The sequence below is a fragment of the Lingula anatina genome, chromosome 3 (assembly GCF_051362555.1).
Source record: "Lingula anatina isolate TDL-2025a chromosome 3, LinAna3.0, whole genome shotgun sequence".
Lineage (NCBI taxonomy): Eukaryota > Metazoa > Brachiopoda > Lingulata > Lingulida > Lingulidae > Lingula > Lingula anatina.
The window spans coordinates 29,344,589-29,364,566 of NC_141769.1; the positions used below are offsets into that span (position 1 = coordinate 29,344,589).

General features: G+C 37.4%; 2 protein-coding genes across 6 annotated transcripts; one reads left to right on the forward strand and one right to left on the reverse strand.

Annotated features, from left to right (window-relative positions):
* Positions 1-3,730: 3,730 nt before the first annotated feature.
* On the reverse strand, positions 3,731-9,623 carry LOC106168423 (glycolipid beta-1,4-mannosyltransferase egh). 2 transcript variants are annotated; one of them, XM_013547460.2, is made up of 2 exons: positions 9,452-9,623; positions 3,731-6,424 (listed from the first exon to the last, which is right to left on the reverse strand). In XM_013547460.2, exon 2 carries the CDS (start codon positions 5,944-5,946, stop codon positions 4,537-4,539), a length of 1,410 nt encoding a protein of 469 aa, XP_013402914.2. In that variant the 5' UTR covers positions 5,947-6,424; positions 9,452-9,623; the 3' UTR covers positions 3,731-4,536. The 2 variants fall into 2 exon arrangements, with proteins under 2 accessions (XP_013402914.2, XP_086863856.1); XM_087007730.1 differs by lacking the exon at positions 9,452-9,623 and adding an exon at positions 9,244-9,266.
* Positions 8,280-19,632, forward strand: LOC106168425 (uncharacterized). Of its 4 annotated transcripts, none has more exons than XM_087007736.1 (3): positions 8,280-8,766; positions 13,435-14,010; positions 17,964-19,632. In XM_087007736.1, exons 2-3 carry the CDS (start codon positions 13,539-13,541, stop codon positions 18,218-18,220), a joined length of 729 nt encoding a protein of 242 aa, XP_086863862.1. In that variant the 5' UTR covers positions 8,280-8,766; positions 13,435-13,538; the 3' UTR covers positions 18,221-19,632. The 4 variants fall into 4 exon arrangements, with proteins under 4 accessions (XP_086863862.1, XP_086863860.1, XP_086863859.1 ...); XM_087007734.1 differs by lacking the exon at positions 8,280-8,766 and adding an exon at positions 11,685-11,799; XM_087007733.1 differs by lacking the exon at positions 8,280-8,766 and adding an exon at positions 12,505-12,599.
* The last annotated feature ends 346 nt before the right edge of the window (positions 19,633-19,978 follow it).

Below are 19,978 nucleotides of genomic sequence, written 5' to 3' on the forward strand. Positions count from 1 at the left end.
GTTATTCAACTTTGGAGTTGGATGGTCCATAACGATTGTGGTTTTTAGTACAACATTATGCATATGAAATGGCTTTCATCTTTTGTTGAGGAACAACTCTTTCTGTCATCATCTGAGAACTGCACTCGTATTATGTATATGCAGGACTTGAAAATGAAGGCATATTTGCATTTTTTTTTTATTTTTGTCAAGTATTAGGGTGTTTGATCCAACTTCAAATCCATTTTATGTACACTTACTGAGTAAAAAACTTAACTGAACATGGAAAACCAAAGTTTAACATCACACAGAGTGTTACTGTCAGTTCGAAGGTACCCCTCCTCCTTAATAAAAAGAGAACTTTAGACAAAATTAACTTGGCAAATGCAACTTTTGATGTATATTCTGTTGTTGCATAAATTTATGCAGACTTTACTCAAACTAATAACAAGGTATTCTGGGGAGTGGAGGTAAAATAAAAAAAGTAACATTTATGTAAGCCAAGCTTCACGTAATTTCAGCCAAAGCATTTACTATTATCTTGTATGTATCATTTTTCTTGAACATTTGTGACACAGTGAAGATACCAAGTACTTGTCAAAAACATTTATAATACTTTTATTTCTTTCAACTTCTTGAATACAAAACAAAATTGTATAATAAATTTTATACATACCCAATGGTTTGTCTAATAATATTATAGTTATGAACAAAAAAAATGCCTATGATAGCAACAGAAGTCTGAGGTAATCTCTTTGTTGTTTCTAAACCACATCCATGCAGTCACATGCAATGATCCCCAGTATTCAACACTCACAGTAGTACATAAATCGAACAGGACTGTACAATTAACCACTACATGTAAAATGTACACTATTGAAAAACATTCTCATTCAAGAGACAAATTCCTTTGGTTGTGACCTGTACATTTCATTATAACATGAGAATTGTTTTGTTCGCTTATCACATTGCTCCCAAATGGAACTAAACTACAGCAACAGCATGGACCACTGCTGGTCTAGATCTATGTATTTACTGTTGATGTTAAGATTTAAAATAAATAAAAAATTAGTTAATTAATTAATTAATTAATTTAAAAAAATTACCCCAGTGCAAGGTAAATTTGAGCATATTTTTGGCCACTTGGTAAAAACATTAAGATTATTATTTTTTTGTAACACCTGGACCCAAATGTCCCATAAGTTGTTTTAAAACTGTTCACACTTTATGTAGATGGTGTTTACAAAGTGTAACTAAAACAATAATGGCATTCAGTTACCTTGGTTATTTGTCTTTCACTATTTAGACAAACTAGAAAAACGCCAGCCTTTATCTGCTTATTGATAATACTGATGACAAAATGGTAAATACTTGTACTATAACCAAAATTTTGTTGAGAAAACATTTTTCTTAGGGTTATGTGTTAGTATTTCTATAAATCTTACATATATTCTTTCTGACACCCAAATAAGAACTTTGAAATTTAAATATTTTTCGTTTTTAGAACTTGGTAACTATAACATCCCTTATCCACAAAACCCTAACTAGTACTTTTTATTATTTAAATATAAACATTAATTTAATTATTCTGAGCATTCTGAAAAGAAAGCCAAAAACGAGTCATCACACTTTATCAGCACTTGCAGACACATGAAATCATAAGTTTCTGAGATGGTCACAATCACAAATCTCTCAAAAACTGACCTGCTGGGCTATCAAATCTTATAAGAACACAATTAAAACTGTGGCACGCATGCTTTTTGTTCATTACAAATGTTTGATGTAAACTGATACAAAGACTAAAACTAGAGGATCAGAGAGGCGATACCGCCTCTGGATATTGTACCACCAGCTGGAGTAAGCTCATTCGTACGGAAAACCGAAAAAAAAGGGACACCACTACCAGTCTTGTGCTTGACAAGCTCCATAAAATGCAATAAACAAGAATTCTCAAAATATCCAAAAAAAAAAAAGAAAAAAGAAAAAAAAAACATAACTGTAAAAATGGTCCTATCAATTTTCGAATTGACCTGTATTTTCCTCACATTGATCACTCCTGTGATTTTCTAGACAAAAGGCCATATTTGCTGATAAAAAAGAAAACCAAGGGGCAACACTGGGCATATCTCTGCTAGTTTTGAAGATATGAGGGGCAAGAAAATATGCAAAGTTTAGTTCATGGTGAAAAAGTAGGTCAAAGGTCAATTTCAAGGCCACACTATAAGACTTCCTATTCAAGTTCAATAGTAACTATGGGCATTTCTTTGCCAATTTTGGAGATATAAAGGCCAGAAAACATGCAAAATACAGTTCATCATAAAAAGTAAGTCAAAGGTCAATTTCAAGGCCACAGTTAGATTGCCAGTATATGCTTTCCTATTTAAGTTCAATACCAACTATGAGCCTACCTCTGGCAGTTTTCTGAGATATAAGGGTGACAAAATTTGCAAGGTTCAATTCATGGTGAAAAGTAGGTCAAAGGTCAATTTCAAGGTCACATTTAGATTGCCAGTATATGACTTCCTATTTAAGTTCAATAGTAACTATGGACCTATCTCTGCCAGTTTTGGAGATTAAAGGGAACAAAAATTGGCAAAGTTCAATTCATGGTGAAAAGTAGGTCAAAGGTCAATTTTCAAGTTCAACAGTTCAGTTCAACAGTAACTATGGGCGTATCTCTGATAGTTTTAGAGATATAAGGTCTGGAAAATTTGCAAAGTTTAGTTCATGGTGAAAATTAGGTCAAAGGTCAATTTCAGGATCACAGTAAATTGCCAGTATATGACTTCCTATTCAAGTTCAATAGTATCTACGGGCGAATCTTTGCCAGTTTTGGAGATATAAAGATCAGAAAACTTGCAAAGTGCAGTTCATGGTGAAAAGTAGGTCAAAGGTCAATTTCAAGGTCACAGTCAGATTACCAGTATATGACTTCCTATTCAAGTTCAATAGTAACTATGGGTGTATCTCAGCTAATTTTGGAGTATTTCACATTTTATTTTCACCAATGAATATCGGATACTGAACTTTTTGATATAATGTAACGCCTAAGCCGAATCGAAAAAGGAAAAATGGATACCACCTTCTGTGTTGCACTTGATAAGCTCTACAAAATGCAAAAAACAAGAGGTCTCTAGCATTAACGGTTCCAGAATTAGAGAAAGTTTTCAGTTTCGGCATCTAATGGCCACTACTCCCATGAAAATGCACCGATTGACCCCAAACTCAAAAAGATGAAAGATGACCCAAAGGGTAACAACTACCCATTATATTATAGGTTAGATCTGTGTAGTTTCTGAAAATCAGCAGAAATAAAAAAATTTTCGCAAAAAATTAAGATTTTTAGAAAATTTTGGCCCGTTTGACCTTGAAATAAAGGTCAAAAGTCAAATCCAAGGGCATATTTGGAATCTTCACATATGACTTTCGGTCAGACTTCTGTAGTAATTTTTTCCCATAATTCCTTCGATTTGGGAGATATTTAGCATTGAATTTTCAAAAATTTTGACAAGGGTGTGTTTCAACGAGTGTCATGCCGAGGCCAATGCACTGACTGAGACAAAAAGAACAAGGGGTTCAAGTTGAGGTTATATGTGACCTAAATCCAAGAGATGGGGACATGGGTCCTTGCAGTCTAGGAGGAGAAGCGGTAACGGTGACTTGTATCCGGCGCCAGTACGCGGAGCCGTACGAGACGGGTCGGGACTAAAACCATGAGTACCGCCAGCGTACACGCTGGTGGTACTAATAACCAGAATATTTAAATCTGCCTTCAGCCTTATTTTAACTTGAACCATTCTAAGAGTGCGTTCAGAACAGATGATCGCAGACTAACTGATCCACTGACCAAATATGGCCGACCCCAATAAAAAGCTATGTTAACACTGTGCAAACTAAGGCTGTGTTCACAATCAGTTGATCCACAGACTAACTAGTCACCGGATCATATATGGCACGACGCACTTGAAAGTGTGCCAAGTTTTAAATGCTCTGCCCCTGCTTGAACAGCACTCATAGAAGGCAGAATCCACTGTCAAGTGGGCCTCACATTTGATCATGGACTAGTTAGTCTGAGGATCAACAGGTTCTGCATGTGCCCTTACAAGCCCCCTCCTGGGAATTCGCTTGAGAGACAATATATTCCCATCAAATCAATGGAGTCTTTACACTAGGCTGTACATCTTTCCAAAAAAAATTTTACGTTTGAATGGGAGCCATGGCTTCAACACCAGCAGAAAAATTAGCCCTTGTAGCAGGAGAACCTGCAAAACAGAGATAACATGCAGGTTCCATGGTAACACAGAACATTTTGTCAGGTAAATCTTGAAGTCCTATTGTGTATCCACAAACAAATGAACAGACCTTTTCAGCATTACCTTTCGCTAACATCTCTCATCAACTCTTACAATGAGAGGGGTTGGGATAAAATAAAAAATATCACATGCACAAGTCATTTCCTCACACACCAGGGACATAAAAAATGCATGCACAGTTAACATAGACCAAAACAAAATATCGAAACATATTCTTGAATTTAAAGATAAGACATTTCATCCACTACACAACATTTACATTGTTTGATATTTTTACATTTTCAGGCTTTTTCATACTTTTTGACACATCTTTTTCAACTATATGAAAACTCCCTTGATTTGTGACTGCAGCCATTATGACTGCTATATTTTCAATTATAACAAAAAAAGGTATTAACAACAAAGGTGACAGTAGAAGGCAAATATAGCGGAAATATCCCAGTCTGGCATAGCTGAATGATTTTAGACTACCAAATATATATAAAAAGATATACACTGAATTCAACCCCAATAAAAAATCAAGCCACTGGGGCGTAGGGATAGGAGTTAGTGCGGTGAAGATTCCGTTCACAGTTGAAAGAGGAAAAAGGGCCCATCCCACAATGATGAAAAGTAATCCCCACTTTTGTCTCCTGGGAATCTGACCACTGACAAAAACTCTGACAATTCCCTGCACCCATCGAGAACGCTGCTTTAGCCAGTCATAGAAACTGAAAGGCGATTTTTCCCACATGTCTCCATCTATCCAACCGAAGGAGTAGCCGTCCTCTATCCCCTTCATGGCAAAGAAACAGTCCTCTGCTATGCTGCCCTCTGGGCCAAAGTCAAAGGTAATTTTCCGTTCCACTCCCGCATTGACCACAACATATGAACCTTTCAGGCCTACATATGGCCTGTGAAAATAATTAAACATGAAACGATTTTGTCCATAGTCTATTCCAACTCGAACCAAATCTCCCAAGGTGGGTATCCAAGCAACTATATCCTCATTTGCATATGTAATAACTCCTTGACCAAATTGATGGGTGCCCTCGTTGACAAAGTTAAGGATACCAATAACAGAGTCTCTGGTCAACAAAGTTTCCTCGTCCAAGTGGACTATCCAGTCTTCGTCACTTATATAGTTCACTCCGTCTTCCAGACAATACTGTAAGGCCCGTGCTTTATACATTGACCCTTTTTTGGTTTTATAAGTCATAGGAACAAGAATTTCACGAACATGATTCTGCTTCGGGATATCAATTTGTCGATCTGTGACAACTTCAAATATGTAATTCTCAAGACCAACTTCACTGCAAATTTTATGGTTCCTCTCAACATTTTTCTTTACCAGGTCTGGAAACAATCCCCTCGTCACCACACGAAAGCACACAAAAGGTGCGAGCATTGGTGAGCTCTTCAATGTTGGCTTGTCTGGGAAAGCGTTCCAAAATAACAGTCCCAAAAAATTACAAATGCTCAGTGGAACAGTACCCAGTACTAAGATCCTAATTGTGTACAATATAACTGTCATTGTATATCCATATTTTGCTACAGGGTCAATCCCAGCTCCCGGGGGAGGGAAGACACGAATGCCCCCTGCAAGCATCTGACTGACTAAAAAATGGATGGAAAATATAACAACCAGTATAGCGTGCTTCACTTTGCTATTCATTGTGTGTGTGAAAAGTTTCAGATATCTTCACCAATTAAATGGACGTATGTACACAAGTCTCCTGATTATGTTCGCTGGAGAGGAATATTCTTCAAACTGGCCCTTGGCTGAAAAAGTCCAGATGAGTATTCAAGAATTGAAAATCTTATTTGTCCTCGAGTCCTGTGATGCAATGAATATAATAACTGTCAAACTAAGCAGATTTTCAATAATATTTCCCTTATAATGTAAGTATCTTCAATCACGTCTAGACCTGGAGATTGGATTGTCTACAAAAGCCATCCTCAATACCACAGTAGTCTACAACGTATTTATCTCGCTCCAAACGCTGTGTTACAGTTTGTGTGACAGGAATTGGCAGGCAGTATAATATAATATCCTCAGTCTCTCTTAATGCTCTGGTGTCTTCCAATCAATAGACCTACAGTGAAAACAACTCCAGTAACTTGGCACTTCGTATGCTTTTCTTTATTTCCCCCTGGAAAACACAAAAACAGAAATATATCAACCAATGAAAGTTTCAACATGAAAGCTCTGCTGCAGTGCCAGAGAAACTAAGGTTCCCTTGATGTATCAACTGTATGGTAATTCTCTATTTATTTAAATTCGTATGCCACAGTATCTATATGACTGATGAAGAGGAGATTTTATAACACCACTGCTAGTAACAAGGATCCATTTGTGAAGGAACTATTGTAAATATATTGTCACTTTTAACTTCAAGTTATGCTTCTCAAGACAAAGTAAATGCACTGGTATTCTATCAATATTAAGACTGCCTACAACATAAACAAGAAATCTCAATAAAATGAAAAATCTTAAGCAGCAAAATTTTCTTAAGCATGTCTTAAATTATTCATGGGAATTGTACATTTTTAAATTAAAATACAATCAAACACTTCAGGGATTTAATAACTAGTCTTAATTATCAGAACTGTGAACACAGTCTGTCATAACCACCACACACACATATATATACCACTGTGCATAGATAATAATCATATCATGTCTACCAATCAACTGCTTCAGACAATGGAAACCTATGAAACCTGTGCATGACTGACAACCATAACCTCCCAGTGGGTGCTCAGTGCTACCCTCTGTAGAACATTAGTGTATCATGGATTGTGGGCAGCAAGAATAAAATCCACAGACCTCTTTTCATTGCCTCATGGCAAGTTTGTTTGTACAGAACCTTCTACACACCTGACGTAACTAAAGAGGACAAAGAAATACATTCAGGATACACAAAATATAAAGCACCTCAACTCCAGACACAGACTTTAAAAAAATTTGAAATTTGATCTCTGTAAGACTGAGCGTATTCAGTCTTTATTTTCCTATTTACTTTTATTAATCAAGTTATTCAGACACATCAAAAGACTACATTATTTCACCTTCTGTCATAAGCTAGTAAGTCTATTAAAATGGAATTTATAAACAAAAGATTGTTCTCAGAATTGCAAATACTTAGGCTCTGTTCTCACAACTTTTAGATCGATCTATCACCGCGGGGAGTCTCACTAGATTACTGTCAGATAATCCCCCTTAAGTGTCCGTCCCCGCCTACTACAAGCTTTAAGGGGTAATTAACTTTCGTGTCCGCCCGGCTGACAGCTATTTAGCGTGAACCCCCAGGGAGTTAGGTCGATCCAATGTAGGTCGATCTAATCTATGAGAATGGGGTGTAAGTGTGTGTGTGTGTGTGTGTGTACGTGTGTGTGTGTGTGTCCGTCCTCGAGCCCATTTGTTGAATGTGAATGTTGCTGTTACTTTGTCCCACAGTATTACACTTCCTACATGGGGATCGTTGGTGATGCACAACTCACCTGTCCTGTTATCTATTTATGTTTTTTAATGTCAGGTGTGAATTGCTTAATGCACTGGTTGTCTAGACTTTAATTGAATTGATCATATCAAATAGGGGGACTGGCTTATTATACACGTCTACAGAGTCTTGGTTCAAGCTAGAAGTTTTCAGTCATTATCAAGGATACTTCGGTATGGCTAGAGTATTAGCCACACATAAATTAAATTTCACTTATTCGTCACTCCAACTTGTCAGCTAAGTAATTCGACCTAGCAAGAAAAATTATCATTCTTCTGGCACAAACTATTATGAGTTGTGACAACAAGGCCCAGCAGGGGTTTGTGTAGCTAAGGCAGTTAATACTATCCAAACATTTAAAAAAAATTGATACCAGACACTTTACAGTGCTGTTCCTTTGCTGCATTATGTTATACCTAATACCTAAACAGTATAGTTACTCGTAGACTAAAAATTATCTAAGAAATATTAAACAGTCGAATTATCGTAACTGGGAAATTTGATGTTAAATAGAAAAACAGTGTTAAAAAAGAAATATTAAGTTAAGAACTTATAACATCTTTTAAAACCAACTCTTTCTTTACACATTCTTACAATCCCAGTCATCTACATACAGCTACTAGTTGTGAGTCATATCAATCTCCTCTCCCTAACATTTTTGGAATAAACAGCATTGCAAGTTAAGTAACAAAGTTACAGCTGATTCTGATTCATTTATCTATAGATCTGGGTTTGTTCAATCTGATACAGGGTACATACAGCAAAAGTGGTGGATTTACAATTATGTCATAGTCTGCTATCTATTTTTGGTTTATCCATTTATATGTGTACTGAATTATACCACGGATGGCCCTTCAAACAATACTGTCGATAAGATAATTGCACATACTTCTATTTCTCATACAGGCTTGCCTGTATTCTCATCTCGGCTGGGCTTTGATACAATTAAGCTGTTGTATGTCACTAACAGTGGACAACTTATGCTGTACTAGGTAAGTATTAAAAGGTCAAAAATCTCTTCATCCAAGAACTAACATTTCAGGATGTTTTTGTCCTGTTTACTTTCTATTTTCAACAACATTTCTGAAAACATCTAAATCATATATGTAAACTGATTCTTATTTATAAGGGATTAACCTGAAAGGGTGAGGTTTCCTGTAAGACTGATGTTCATTAAAATATTCTTATTTTAAAAAAGTTTAAAACTAGACTTACTGTAGACTGTAGCATTCTAATTCAGTGTGTAAACATAGATAAATAAACACATGAGAGTTATACATGGATAGATTACTCGGTTTCCGTGTTATCTTGTACTTAACACAGGCTTATCATGAAAAAAAAATGTACAAGGCAGGGAAAAAACAAAATGGCGTCGTCCACCCTTCTTAAGGCGTGTCTTTTTTGTTTTAAATTGCCAAGAATTATCACACACTGCATCGGCATTCGACTCAAGCGGCTACAGAAAATACCTCAAATTCCACCCTAATGTATATAATGACAGTGAGCCATTAAGTCAGAAGAAAACGGTGTTAGGGTGTTCGGTCCTCCTTGACATTTTTGCAAGATATGATATCGACCTAATTAAATGTTGCCGATGGGGAGAAAATCGCTAATCGCCAAATTGATGACTATTTACACGTCAGGTTATATGCGCAGTCTTACATTTAAACCCCTTACCTTGGTGGCTTCAGTGAAGCTGTGATGTTTCATTCATGTGTTTGGTCAATTTGAGTAACATTTGCCGGTGTGTTCCTCGTCCACATGATATTCCCCGATGACTCAGTTATGTAGGCTACAGTCGACCGCACTGCGCATGTCTGCACAAGTAGAAAAACGGCAGTCTCGTTTTCACAAATATCTCTAAGCTGGGCAGTCTAGACCTTTTGGTCCGGCGGGGAGCAAGGCTCATTGGTATCACTGTGAACATCAGGAATCAGTTTATAGTAGCCTACTAAACCGTAACAATTAAATGGCACCGTTCGCCCTCTAAAATACCAAAAATTTTCGGGGATCCGCCCCTGTGTTAATGAACATTATATAACACCCTGTTGCTGAACTGGCCACATCTACCGGGTAGCCTACATGTAAAAACGGGATAGAGGAAGGAAAACATACTACAACATCCATAATATGAACATAAAATAAGACCAAACAAATATGAATATGACTAAAATACCAAAAATTTTCTGTATTAGTGAAGGATTTAGAGGGGGTCAGGAGGGGGCTGACCCACCCCTCCTTTGGTTTCTGAAAAAAATCACACTAATATTCCCCTCTTGGGCTTATAATTTTGATTAGCTGATTTATATATAAATTTTAAGGGAAAATAAATCAATGATGTTGTTTCTTAAAGAGAATGTAAGTCAAGATTAAAGGGATAATAACTCTTCGTATGAGACCTATATTTCACGATAAAAACCTTGTGAATAACTCATAGAAATATAATATATTCTGTTTTACCACAAAAACAGCAGTTATAGCTTTTATTCTGATATTTGAACTTGTCTTTAGACCACGTGACCTCCATTGATGTCTATACTCTGTTAAAATCTCTTAAGAGATTTTAACAAAAAAACAAACTTTTTAGAAAAAAACCAGGGACTAACTTTGAATGTAAAAATGGATTCAATAACCATTGTTAAGTATGGAAAAATTGTTGTTTACTCCAGGAAAATTCATTTTTTGGCCGAAACGAAGAGTTATTATTGCTTTAATGGTTTATGGTTATTTGTGATAACTTTTTACCCATTTAAAGGGATTTGAAGAGATCTGAAAGTTTATTTTGCAGTATGAAAGATTTATGGCCAACAGTCACAAGCCCTATTCGTAGGACCAGCATACGTAGGCCTATATTTTTCCCCATACATGTCAGTAAGATGTTATAGGCCCTAATCACATTTGTGAAGCAATATTAGAATGTTACGTCATTCATACGTGGGCCTATTGTGAAGAACACTAATTGTCTCCTAGGCCCCTAATATCCATACACACAAAATGAGTGATAATATTAAAGTTCGCACTCAACAATCTACCCATTCAAATGTAGTAGGCCCTATACAATCTCAACTACCGCATTCACCACACCCAGGGGAAGTTATGTGCCGGTGTCGCCACTTCTGTCACCACACGTAGGCCTACTGGCTAGGTAGGCCTAAGTCCTAAATGCCTAGATAATGTAGTCTTCACTTCTTGCATAGTATTAAAACACATACGAAACATATAAAGGCTAGTTAAAAGTCTCACACTAAAATGTAATGCAACACATTTACAAACTAAGTGCTCTAATGATTAATCAGTGCACTAAGAAGGCAAGCACGAGCAGAGGGGAGAAGGGGTGGGACATCATCAAGATCGATATTGTGGCGTTCTTTCACATTGAAAACCTCCAATTTTGAAGATTTTATTTAAAAAGTTTACAACAGTTTATTTCTGTGTCTTGTTTCTGATAGGCGTAAATTTCGACAGCACTGTAAAATGTGTTTTATAATTATTTTAATGCATAACACTTCGGAAAATTCCATTTATCACATGAGCATGCTATTATTCACATGCAAAATGGGCAATTTAAAACAGACCTGTTTAGAAAAAAAAAAAAAAAAAAAGAGAGTACAAGCTAGCCAAGGACACAGAGAAAAAGCTGCGAACAGCCAGGAGGAAAAACTCTGTAAAATCCCTCATTACGGTCTCAAAAGATTAAAAAGCACGGCAAAATGTCAAACATAAAAGAATAAAAGTTCTCTTTCAAGAATGCCGCCCTTTCTCCCCCCCCCCTCTCTCTCTCTCTCTCTCTCTCTCTCTCACACACACACACACACACACACACACACACACACACACACACACACATGAATATGGCTAAATTAACGTACTATCGACCTCCCACCGGAGTCCATGCACATGACAAGGGTGATCATTGATTGCCTATAACAACACCAATGGGTTGTAATAACTACCGCAGTGGGCACGGTTGCTAACACGAAAAAAGAGCTGAGGCGGCAAAGTGACGAATTATTGTTGCAAAAAAGGTACGTCTATTACTGCTTGAGGTCTGTGATTTAAAAAAAAATTACAGATAATGATGAGATGAATAGTTTAAGAAAATCAGAGTAACACATTGTAGCCTGTGAACGAAATGCAAACGTTGATCAATATGCCTAATTAGGTCACTCTATCTGTTGGTGTCAATAGCAACTAAACAACCCCAAGAAGGACGTAAGGCATCTTACAGTCACATGTAATCTCTTATCACAGGGAAGACAGAAATAACGTATTCGTCTTCCTGATATGTTTCCATACACTGAACAGTAGGCCTGCGTTCTTTTGGTGTTCGATGATTCTTGTTACCATATACATTATACTTCAGCCGACATCAATTAACACTAATTTCCGGCGTTTATTTTGTGGACTTTCTTCTCATTAAGCCGGAATCATCTAAACGCTTATTTGTACTTGAAAGATTTAGAGAATAAACCCCCAAACTTTCAGCTGTGCGGTATAAAGACTCATAAAACAAGTAAAAGACATTAGAAATATTGATTAAAAGCGATCGACTTTTCATAGGCCTAAAGGTCATAAAAATTATCTACTTTTTCATTTCTGTCTTCATTCGTCAACAGGTAAAATAAAAAGTCTCCTTGGCAAATGTATATCTTAGACTAATAGCTCTTATTATATACAGGCTGTTGATTCCGGTTATTGGCAATCACAATGGAATAAAGTGACGAATAATAAACTATGTAAATATAGCAGCTTATTGATGTGAATAGTCTGTTGTCGCTTTGACAAACACGGTATGTTGAGCTGTTGGCTTAGGGTCGTACCTCAGGTAAGATTCAACTATTTATGATGAAGCAAACTTGAATCGATCTTTTTTAACATTATCAGTGTTTATTGTAATTTAGCTGTCGGCGCACGGTACGCCTCCATGAACATCTTCCCGTTTCTCAATTCAGTTTAAAGTTAATAAAATCAACGCGAGGTCGACGCCGGCATAATTTTTCAATGAGGCTGATGATGTAAACAGGGATGGAATCGGATTTGCTCCATTGGACATGATGTGAACACAGCTATAGAGACGGAAAGAATACAACAACAATGGGCGGTAATACCACACCTGTGTACATGAAGCAGTTTTCACGTGCTACAATACACGGTTTGACTTCGTGCCCTTTGATTTGACGCTGACATCATATGTATCTACAGCTTGTTTAGTAACTGGTACTTTATAGGTGGTAGGGGTTAATGGGAAAATAGAAAACGAGGGACGCAGAAGGCAAGCACAGGTGTATTAAACTATGTAAAGTGGCTCTTGGCAGCACACGTAAGTTAGTGACGGAATCTTTCTTTGCCTGCTTTTATCAATTTTATTTCAACTCGTTCATGCGACACTAGACAGAAAATACAATTGTGGGCAAAATTGGCAATTTGTTCCGTTGTCAACGAAATTCTAGAAAAAAGTGTTACATTGAAAAGAAACTAATGGGCTTGATCTCGGCGATGCGTTTCGTTTGCAAGATATTCAGCATAAGTCTTGTAGAGCGACTTTGTTGAAACGTAGCACAATGTTCAATTACCCTACAGAAATCAGTGCAAAGTGTATTTCTTTTGAATCAAAGCGATGATTTATAACCCCGTAATAAGTAGCAGCTTTTTTCTTGCAGTACCAACAATAAAGCAGACGATGCGGCCGTGATTCATCAAATTAACTCTGGTTGCAGTTGGAGCTCGGATTCCACTCCCTTCGTTCATCGCCTGGGAGAGGAATATGCCCAGTCCAAAGCCACTTCTGTTAGCTCCAAGACTTACCCGAAGCAGGAATCACAGTTACGTCCCAGAACCCCCAACAGATGAGGGGGCAAACAGTCGGACAGCAGGTCGATACAAGAGAGACGAATCTACGTGCTCTCCCTATCAGTATAAAGGCTATGGTTCCGGACGCTACAATCTGAGGCACAGAGGATGGAGGAACGCTAGGCAGAACACCATCGGTGGAAGTTCATGTTCTACGTCCAGCTCCAATGCACGAGGACGGAACAGCGCTGGCAGCAATAGTGAGGCAACCCCTCGTGAGAATATTACCCCGGAGAGTCCAAGCAATCCACACTGGACGCCACGGGAAGATGGACATTACCTCCCGCAAATGAAATACCTTGCAGGGGAAGTGAGAAATTGGAAATATTGGTATGAACTGAAGAGCGTCAAAACCGAAGTTCGTAATACTCTGCCAACAAAAACAGGTTTGCTTGTCTATTCATTTTAATTATCATTATTCTTATTCTCGTTTTTATAATTCTGTTTTATAGGATATTTTAATTTATCGGCGAATAGGCCTCGTCAATGGGGTTAATCTATGTCAAATATGTATCTGGGTACTGGTTAGTGTTGCTATAGACCTTTTTCATCTTTTCCGGAAATACGAAGTGCGCACGACAGGAACCGCGCGCCACAGGGGTCATGATGGTCCTCTGCTGTTTCCAGCATGGCAATGCTAGGTGTAGATGATATACAAGGTGTGCATATAAAAAGGTCGTTTGCAGCTTGCACTGCTTTCTGTCAAACTAAAAAGGTGGCTGAAGCACAGAAATGCGTAAACTGTAGGCAAGAAAACAGCTACTTGGACGCAGAATCAATCAATTAAATGTTTTTTTCTCAGTTTAAATACGATGCGCTGTACAACTAGACTTCACCTAAGCGTCCGAGCCTTGGCTGCACTTTCAATAGTGATGACAAACTAAAGCTTCAGAGTTCTTTTAAATGCCTCCGATAATAAAGATATGCGAAAGAGACTCGTTATTTTATATATATATTAAATCAAAACAGCCAGTAGACTCGTACACAGCTTTCAAGAGTGTGGACAGGTGCGTAGGCCTACGTCTTCACAATATTACATGTATATATGCAAGCTGTGGCGATATCACCTCATTTACCGGCAGAATCAATTCATTGCGATTTTTAAGTCTTGTTTGAAGGGTGTCTTAAGAGATTTTTGAAATGATAAAATGAAAAGATTCCCTGCATTGTTTGACTCGTACCTAAAAGTGACACGCAGATTGTTCGTCGGTGAACTGATTAAATCGTTTGGTACCTGATAAGGCATATCAGGTGTTACTTGTTCAATTGTTCAGTTAGGGGGCGGCCACAACTACGACCTTTCCTCTGTAGTTAAAACCTTCTAATTTATAAGTGTTAAACAGGTGAGACAGGAATTCTCGAATCTTTCCCAGACGATAATTAAAGTTTACCGTGTCTTACTCTAGTATATGCACAAAATTTACGACAGGTAAAAAATGTCAGACTTTCGGTCTGACAAGTATGAACATTTTCTCAAACTGAAACAAAACCGTCAGGCAAAAACAAAATTATAGCAACAGACCAAATTATTTGATTTTTAAATGTTTTCATGTGTATTTTCATCGTTTTCAATCAAAGACAATAAAATCATTCAAATAAAGTGTTTTCCACACATTTCATACTTTTTAACTATCTAAGACAGAGTTAAATATACGTAGGCCTACTTTAATACTAAGCATATTTGCATTACTTTAAAAATACTGTACGTTAATTGTTTTATTATTTTTATTATCCATTTTGTCTTTACCATACATTATGCACGTGTAGCTTACAGAAAGGCTTCTCTGCATTAAGAATATATGCCCATTGAATTTTCCAATTCTCTTGTCATTGAGTTCAGAAATAAATAACTTTTTATTTTGCCGGTAACGCGTTAAACAAGGGCCGATGTACATTATTCTTCGTATGTCTCTGTTGATCTTGATAATATGAGCCCCATTTGTACAAATCAGTAATACGTACAGGGTGTACGGGACTGGATACATAATAATAAAAATTTTATTAACGTCTCACGTTAAAAAAAAAAAATAGAACCCACCCTACTAAGGGTTATTAGAGACTAAAACCTGTGTTAGGCCTACATTTAAAATGATCACTTGTCAATAAAACACACACAAAAAGGATATTACATACAAAACTTTTCAAACCTTCTCTTTGTTGTTACACAAAAAGTCGTGAAAGTTCTTGAATTTTTTGTAAGTAGAATCCCCGTGTAAAACCTCACAGCTTTTACTTTCTTTTTCCATAATCTCATACTTAAAGTCTTTTCTTTCTTTTTAGGCCCCTATTCTTCAATTTTTTCTTCAGAACTTTGTTTTTATCGCATTGTTTACCCCCGAGTTCTAGTTCGTTATATCCGTTGATTAACTAAGCATTTCTGTTTTTATTAAAGCACCGTTGATCTCCTAATATTATAATTTTTCTTCCCGCCTTCTCGCCTTCGAAATGTTCAGCGCAAACGCGGTGCCCTGCTTTTAATCCAAACCTGCTATATTTTCCTTTCTTTCTACCATATTTTTCATTCTAACGGGTTTGTTGGGAACTTATTATACCTCATGTGTCAATCTCGCTTACTGTTATTGTAGCAGCGGGACAAAAAGCACGTAAACTCAGCCATGGTTTTTAGCACCGCTGTAAGTGTTTCGACATAGCAGGGCTCCCGTACCCACAATGCAATTTCCATTTCCGGAAAAGATGAAAAAGGTCTATATGTTGGAGAAAAAAAACAGTGCTGGATGGAAAGGGAATATGATTCAGGTTTGAAGAGAGGACGTTTTTCTTTTTTTCTCTCTCACCTCGAAGACAAGAGATCAAAGGGTAAAATGGAACGTGACATTTATCAGGCAACAGAAAAAACAATGATTTTGTTTATTACTCAGTGCCACTGTTAATAAACTGTTGATGTTCTCTGGGAACCCCCTCAGGATTCAAACAGGTCTCTATTATTACTACATAAGTGCACCGCTAAACCAACTTCCTCGCCAGTTGAATGCTTTTAGAATACGTACTGGCATCGACTCTGGAAAACATGACATTTGTTGTCATTGATTTTGAGAAGGTAGTCCTACGTCAATAGATTTACACTCTGAAGCTGATGATTCAACAGAAAAGAAGACATAAACTAATATTTGCCTTTCTCTTTTTTGTTAGACTCGCGTAGGCTGAGGTAAAAATAACATCGATTCCTAGATTCAATCATTTTCTCACATGGCCCAGGGGAATAAGCTTCGGGACTTGTACACATCCTTGATTAAAAGAAATTGCTTCTTTTTCATTTAAGCCACCGCACAACTTGAAGGTCATTTCGCTTCTTATTAATAGATAATGTAAAGTCGTTATCTCCAGGGCTGTGAAAAGTACATATCGACACAGGTGATCCTTAAAGGGTGGCACGTCTGTCAACAAACTGTATCCACACATGATAATTTAAACCAGTTTTGAACCGTTGTATTTTTCGTCATTAGTTTGGTGTCGTGATCAGACAGTAGCAAGCCCAGCAGTAGGCCATTTGAATCAATAATGGAGCGCAACCGTCGGTCACTGCTGTGATGGCAACTCTTGGCATAGTACTATACCCTCTACCAGGGTGGCAGATATTATAGGGAAAATTACCAGGAGCCAGAGATAGTAGCCTAAAATGACCTTTTTTTCATCTAAAGACATATCTGTGAATATCTTGTGAAAAATAAATCTGTGGCCATGGTAGAGGGCAGCATAGGACAGTTAATCAGACACTAAGTCTAGCCGCTAAGACCGGGTTTCTTTTCCCTCGTGAACGAGCTTTGTTCATCTATACCCTCTTCACTAATGTCTCCTAGCAAAGAAACCAACCTCGCGCAATGAGCCAGGCTAGCAATTGACTATATATCCAATGTCAATAGATATCACATTCTTCAAAACTCTTAATGGATCGATTTGATATGTTGTCAAATATCAGGGGTCTTGGATTGAAATTATATTTCATAATCCAACTTGCAAAAAGGACGGAATTTGTTTGCCTAGGATGTAGAATCTAAACATTTAGCCGTATATCATTACGTAACAATGAAAGGGCTTTTAAAGGAGTTGGGTTCAGGAGTGTTAACACGCCGATACCCCTACTTTACTTCCACTTAGTCCAATATTTAGAACTTCATTCAAGTTATGAATTTACGCAGCAGCGCCATGAAACTCATACTGCAGAACATTTGTCTCAAACACCCATAGTTATTTTTCCAGTAATTATAGAACGTAGCGCTACATCAGAACTTCAAAGGTTTGTCCACTAAAATCCACTTTCTTTATTCTGTTGAAATTTTTATTTGCATTCTCATCAAAATATGTTTTCATATCTTTGTAGTCATAGAACAAGAACGAGAACGCGACAGAATTAAAGAAGCTTTAAGAGTGGCGCAGATGGAGAGAATGGTCGTGAGAAGAACACGGAACACCACACCCCGTGAGCGGGGCGACACTGTCGCCGTTCCCCATGACAATCTTACGTCGGAGAAACAGAACACGGCGACCTCCACCCGGCTTGCAGTCTTACAACGAAAACCAGCGCCAAGCAAAAATGAGCTCTCCAGCTTTGGAACCTTAACTCTGTGGAGTTGCTGACGACCCACAGATATTAATAGAGGCGGATCTTTACCACATTATACAGAAGTAGTTGTTTTTCCTCGCTTTGTTTTCAAATAAGGCAAAGTGCGCTATGCGGGACGACTAATAATAAAATCCGGCTAAATGGAGGCGGGTGCATGTCATGATATTTTTCACACGAAGAAGAAGTTAAAATTTGCATAATTTTATCACCAAGAAAAAAAAACAACCAAGTGAAATTAAGCATAATGCAAGAAGATATTTTCACATTGATTAACTCTTGGTTTGAAAGCACCGTCAAACAAAGCAAAAAAGAAAACTCGCATCAGGGCCCAATCGATAATTATTTGTGCAACGAATAAACAGTGAAAACATCCGAAGTGAGTATTTCCCTATGGTAATATTTACTTCAACCTTTAGGTCACAGAAAGAAAATCGATTGCGTTTTCTTGCTCATAAACAGGCAGCTGTGCGTTGGTCAGCAAAAAATTAACGGAGCGTGCCAAATATACGGTTCATCACATTGCATCAGTGTTGTATATTATAAGCAATTGCTTCTCTGGTTGCTCTGTGGGGGTGATATTCTTATTTTGTTTTTGATTATATTTATGTGAAATGTGCGATTGTTGTTCTTGGTCATTAGCTAAATGCACTGCGGTGACCAGTTTTCGTGCGTCAAGTGTGCCATTTAATACCCACAGTTCAAGAAGATCACCCTGAAACCGATTCCACTGCTGCGCTTTTCTATGCATTGTACTAGTACTGTTATGTTGACAAACACAGTGTCATTATTTTCTTTTCGTTGGAAAAATCAGCGATTGTTATTTTTGGTCATTAACCTACACCTGTGCTTTGACCATAACAGGTGAACGCCGCGTGCACCAGTGAAGGCAGGTTAGGCCCTTTATACAAGTAGCATAGGAAGGCTGCGTCATGCTGCCATGAAATGCTCAATGATTATATTACTTGAAAACAGTTCCATATTATTTTTGTTTTGACACTCAATCCTGTCTAGTCTTACATTGAATTTGTACGTTGCTTGTCTGTTTTATATCAACAACAATTTTGTTATTCTAGGGCTCATTCCTATTGGCACTATCGGTCTGCGTGAATCGATCCAACTCCCCGGGGACTCTCGCTGTATGCAATTATTTTAAAAGATTAACACACTCGTATAATCACCAGCTTTTCTACATTCTATTCAACGCCAGGAGGAGGCGTGTCATTTAGATAATCTGATTGCATTCAGCGAGAGTCTCCGCGGAGTTGGATCGATCTACATAGACCGATAGTGCCAGTGGTAATGACTCCTTAATAAGCTTTTATTGAATTATTTCATATGCAAGGTTGCAACAGCAAAGTGCCCATATTGTTCTACTACGAGTTCCGTTTATCAATCACTTCTTATTTTAATATGTTTAAAAACAAAACAATTAATTCGTTCATATGACTGAGATTACAAGTGTCACTCAGAGTTCTGTTTTCTGAAAGCATGAGGAATATGATAAATAATAGAAGAATTTCTGTGACATTTTGCTTTTTTTATATTTCAAGTTGATAATAAAAGATCATCTGATATCAGTGGTCTGTTTCTCTTTCTTTCCAAGCATAATTACTGTAAACGCACTTTTAAGCATATTAAAATATGCAATATGCATCTTGGAATGTATGATTGGTCCAAGCTAGACTACTAAGGTGTTTGATGACGATTAAGGTTAAAAGCAAGACAGCAAAGCTGCGAAATATACAGATAAAGCAAATGATAACTATGACAGT